This window comes from Branchiostoma belcheri, unplaced genomic scaffold (assembly GCF_001625305.1).
Source record: "Branchiostoma belcheri isolate BF01 breed outbred unplaced genomic scaffold, Haploidv18h27 scaffold117, whole genome shotgun sequence".
In the NCBI taxonomy this organism is placed as follows: Eukaryota; Metazoa; Chordata; class Leptocardii; order Amphioxiformes; family Branchiostomatidae; genus Branchiostoma; species Branchiostoma belcheri.
The window spans coordinates 352247-357350 of record NW_017802569.1 but is presented as its reverse complement, the minus strand read 5'-3'; the positions used below and the strand labels follow the sequence as shown (position 1 = coordinate 357350).

The following is a 5104-nucleotide window of genomic DNA, read 5'->3' as shown; positions in this document are numbered from 1 at the left end:
GGATGTAATTTGCATAATTAATGAGGAAATTCTATTAATCAGCTGCATTCCATGATAGGAAGTTCAAGCTTGCGACATGTTATTAACAACGAGAGAAACACAGGCAGATATCGATTATGCAAATGAAGACTTAATTTGCATAATTAATGAGAAAATGTTATAATTGCATAGTGGTAACTGCCTGGAATTGTATACTTGGGGTGTTTGAAGTTTAGTGAAGGTGAACATAATTTAACATAACTTATTCAAATAAGGACCTCATTTGCATAATATATGAGGAAATGCTATAATGACATTCTTTGTTAAACTTTGTTGACTGTTGGTGGAGATTATGATCAACAGATATAATTCATGCAATTGAGGATCCTATTTGCATAATCAGGGGAATTAATACATTGTATATAAGTTCTTATTCATAAAAGCTAACATCATTTGGCGAAGGTATGAGATCGTGGAACTCTAGTTTATGTATTTCTTGATGGGGGAAAATTTTCAATGATGATTTTACCCCAGAAAATATAAAACGTGAGCACATATCTTGATGACTGTCACTAAAAAAGCAACATTGCATTAATGACTAGCGTCAAGGCAGCCCTCACACGCTATTTCTGTAGATGTTCAATAGCGAGTGCACAGTCACTTCGTTCTGAAACGCGCGGCAACTGTTACGATACTACGCTCGTAAAACTCAAGACTGACCCTATCAATGTTCATGAAGAAACCGTTATCGGAGAACCTCCCCGCCACGTCCCCGGCATCGAGCCAAACAAACGGTGCCGGCGCCGTGGTCTGCAACTCCAGCCGCAAGGTAGTGCCCGCTCCTGCCTTGGACGGTTCAGGAAGAACTGTGACGTTGGAAACTGTTATCTTGGCCTTCTTCAGCCCATTTGCTGACTGAAAAGGCGTCAGAAAATGTACGTTGGTTGGACCGAATGGCCGACTTTTGTTCAGGTACATAGCGCTGGTGAAGTAACAGTTTTTACGTGAAGCACATTTGCCAGTCTTCAGGAGCTGAGCGGTAGCATCGTTGAACACCATCTTTGCGGAGCTAGCTACCATATCAAAGGCTGCGGTCCAGTTTTGGAGAGGCGTAAAGCTTGACCATGTCCGGAGTTGCACCTGGAAAACATTTAAAAATTCTGCTGATGAAACAATAGCACAGTAGCAAAGGACAGAAAGACATGAAAAAGAAATTGGTGTCCGCACATTCTACCCTGTAAATGGTACAGTAAATTTCACCCTATATCATACATATAGGATAAAGTCTTTTATTTACCTGTAAGGTTACTTGGTTTTGTTTGATGGCCAAATCTGACACAACATACACCTTCAGCTGTTCTTTGTCCTCGAAGATAACAGTCATGACCGGGGCAAAGAACTTGGCAGCACAATAGTGGAGCATTTTCCACCTCCCTCCTGGTTGCCAAAAATAAGTGCAAAAATAAAGATGTACGCACCAGTCCAGGGACAGTAGAGTCGGTCAGGGAATGCTGTTTAACATCAGTGACAGCAGTGTCAGTGTGAATGCTGTCCATCGCCAGGAACAGCAGTGTAAGTACATGTGAATGCTGTTCAGCACCAGGGACAGCAGTGTAAGTACATGTGAATGCTGTTCAGCACCAGGGATAGTAGTGTCAGTTAGAATGCTGTTCAGACCCAGGGACAGCAGTGTAAGCACATGCGAATGCTGTTCAGCACCAGGGAAAGCAGTGCCAGTGTGGATGTTGTTCAGCACAAGGGACAGCAGTGTAAATAAAGCGCCCCATCGGATGTAAACAACCAACCGCAACCAAAATGAGTACATGTATTTCGTCAAATATAACTGAATTAATAATAGAATAGAAAGGCCGACATTTGCTTGGGAGCAAATACAGCATATTTCAGTCCATCTCCATCCCACGCAAAAGTGGACTATCCCAGTCAAAACTGAAAGATTCTCAATAATATAGTAACTATGTAATTGAGGACAAAGAAGCAAGAACAGGCACTTTGTGAATCTCGACAGCTTTACTTACAAAAGTTCACATCACTCTTGCAGTCTTGCAGCAATTCCTTAGGATGACGCAATTTTGGCAGTAAAGCCACAACTACCACGGCCGGCTACTAACAGTGTGTATTCTAGCTTCGTGGCTAAACTTGACAAAATCAGCACCGACGTCTGTTAGTATAGCTTGAGGCTGCAGATTATTTGATATCTTGACTGAAAACTCTACGTGTGATCAAAGAATTTGATTTGAAAAGGGAAAAATGATATTAGAAGAGACAGAAGATCACATTGCTACCTGCTGGCTATGTCGCCATCACATAGTCTCTCTCTCATTGGTTAGCAGAGACATGGGTGTGAAGTGCCCGGATGTGTACCTCAAAACTTTTCACAGAAATTAAACTTTTACAGACGGAACGTTTAGCTAGTTCCCATTTTATTCATCATCATGTCATTTTGATATAATATATTCTATCCTAGTCTTTAACCTATAGGCTCAGCAAACTGTGAGGCTCAGAAAAGATTTTGTATCAAACAAACATAAGTTAGCCAAGGCTGTAATGACAAATACATTATTTACATTATTCACATCGTTAACTCTTCACACAATGATTTCACCTGCAATCAAACAGAATATGACGATTCCTTATCATTGATTTGATCGCACACAGAATATAAAGAAACGGGGTAGAAAATTAAAATCGACGTAATAAAACTTAGGAAATATAGATTTAACTGCAGGCAACAAAGATTCAAAACTTTATGATAACAATGAACAGCCTTTTAAGATACAGGCTGCACTGATAGATATTAATCCTATATTACAGATATCATTGCCTTAAAGTTTATATTGCTACTGTAATTCTGTATATATACATAATAGACAACTAATACAAATTTCGCAACATATTCTATTAAAGGATAACAATAATGTATAACTGATATTTTCTTCCTGCAACATATCATGAAAATGTGTCTTGAAATGTCTTAGTAAAATATTAAGCATATTAAGCCGTTGTTGACTTGGGACCTCGCTTTTTGCACTCAAACCGGTACATTACGTCAGTCAGCAGGTCAACTTCCTGCAGTACCGTATCCGTCCGCTGGAGGGTCTCGTTCACAAAGTGGTCCGGAAGTGCTTCATCATCTTCAGAAACGACAACATGCACTGGAAAGGTTAGTTTACATGTATGTTTTGCCTTATGTAATACAATGTATCCTATTTTTGTAACAGGCAACGGTAAAGTTTCTTAATCAATGACTTGATAACAAGTGTGGGGATATTCCATAGCAATTTTGGGGGTATTTGATAGCAACATTTGATAGCAAATGTAGGGATATTGATACTAATTGTAGGGATATTTGATACCAATTGTAGGGATATTTAATAGCAATCATGGGGATATTTGGTAGCAATTGTGGGAATATTTCAAATTGATAGCTATAATCCTACATGCATGCCATAAATGACTACTTGCAACTGGTAAATAATGGTAGATAGTAGACTGATTTCGTGCCTTAGAAATATAAACAGTCAAGAGCTAACAAAGACTGACAAGCAAATACATCTACCGTCTGCGTCTTGGGACTCGTGGCGAATGCCCAGAAGACTCCTGATGGAGTTCCAGAAGTAATCTCCCATGGCGGTGTCCACATCAATGTCTTCAGACGTCTGACAGTAACTCAGCCAGTTACACAGCATCCCCACTCCCAGGTTCATCTGTAGGAGATTTTAATGGTTAAAACCATTAATTAAAGTGCTCATGACACCAAAAATTGGTGATTGTAATTGACATAAGTAATATTATTTGGCTAAGAGACACATTTACAATAAATATGCACGGTTGTCTTGTTGCATTCAAAATTCTAACGCCCTACCTTGGAAAAGTCAGCACAAGCTAGTACTGGCGGGTGATTTGCATCTCTACATTTTGTTTTTGCATATCTGTATTTTTTTCTGAGCTGACGTCATCCAGTGATGCACAGAAATGCAAAGATAAAACATAGAGATGCAAATAGAGATGCCCGAAGTGGGCAATTGGGAAGCTTGCAAGAGAGTCTCCAAAAACCCACTTTTAGAAGGTCGTACAAGCTCAGTTTCTCAGTCATCATGATTGGAACAAACTTTAAGTGACTATATTGTATATGTACACTTCCGATATTTGTATGTATTTCACAGACTTTTTTTGGTGTCATGAGCACTTTAAAGTGGGCTCCATAAAACTTAACATTAAACAAACTTTAAGAAACGCACACACACAAACAAACATAAACAGAAAGATGATTGTAACTAGTTTCGCTCATATAGACCCCAATTGGATGGGATTGGGTTTTTATTATACAGCTAATACACTTGGAGTCTTAGTGTTATTGGTATTAACATTAGGTGGGCTCTATAAAACTTAACATCAAACACACACAAAAACACACACACATACAGACAGACATACGCACACACAGAAAACAATACCGACGTACACGGAAGAAAAAACGTGATTTTTGACTGACCAGATAAAAGATGAAGATGATTACGAATGTAGAGTAGTACAGAGGTCCCATGACACGATCCACTTCTTTCATGTCGTCCGCAAAGACGCCGACGAACGGCCTCCCCAGCCCCATCTCAAACAGCACGTACGACGTTTTCTTGAAGCCGGAGAAGCTCTCTATGTTCTTGCCGAATATGAGGATCCCGCTGAAGCTGTAGGCCACTATAACAACCAGCATGTACACGGAGAACCCAAAGGCTTCCCCGTATATCAGCTAGAGTAGACGGAAAGAATACAACTGCTTATTTTTGTTTTACATTTATGCCTTATCCTTAGGTGGTACCAATATGAGAAATTTGGGGGTCTGGCCCATGGACTATAGCTTTGGTTCCTCCAGTGCCGCATCGGGCAGCAAGCTTCCACTTCCTTTTTTTGGCCGCTGCTACATGTTGGGATAAACAGAATAGACCAAACGTTCACATCTGTATGGCCGGTATGACCTCCTTTGGGCGTGACAGACCAGCTTGCACAAAGTCATTTACATGCAAATGTTGTTTAACGCTATCCAATTCGGGTGGAAATATGCTAATCTCCAAGCAGATTCTGTGGGGCAAGAGGAGTATTGGCCGAG

The 5104-nt window shown here is 40.1% G+C and overlaps 1 protein-coding gene across 1 annotated transcript in view; it reads right to left on the bottom strand.

Annotated features, from left to right (window-relative positions):
* Positions 1-595: 595 nt before the first annotated feature.
* The window catches only part of LOC109462448, a 24106-nt gene continuing 19597 nt past the window's right edge, over positions 596-5104 (bottom strand). The window contains 6 exon segments of the mRNA XM_019759003.1: positions 596-655; positions 658-1119; positions 1277-1416; positions 3015-3131; positions 3557-3704; positions 4493-4747. Of these exon segments, the coding sequence (XP_019614562.1) occupies positions 596-655; positions 658-1119; positions 1277-1416; positions 3015-3131; positions 3557-3704; positions 4493-4747 (1182 nt within the window).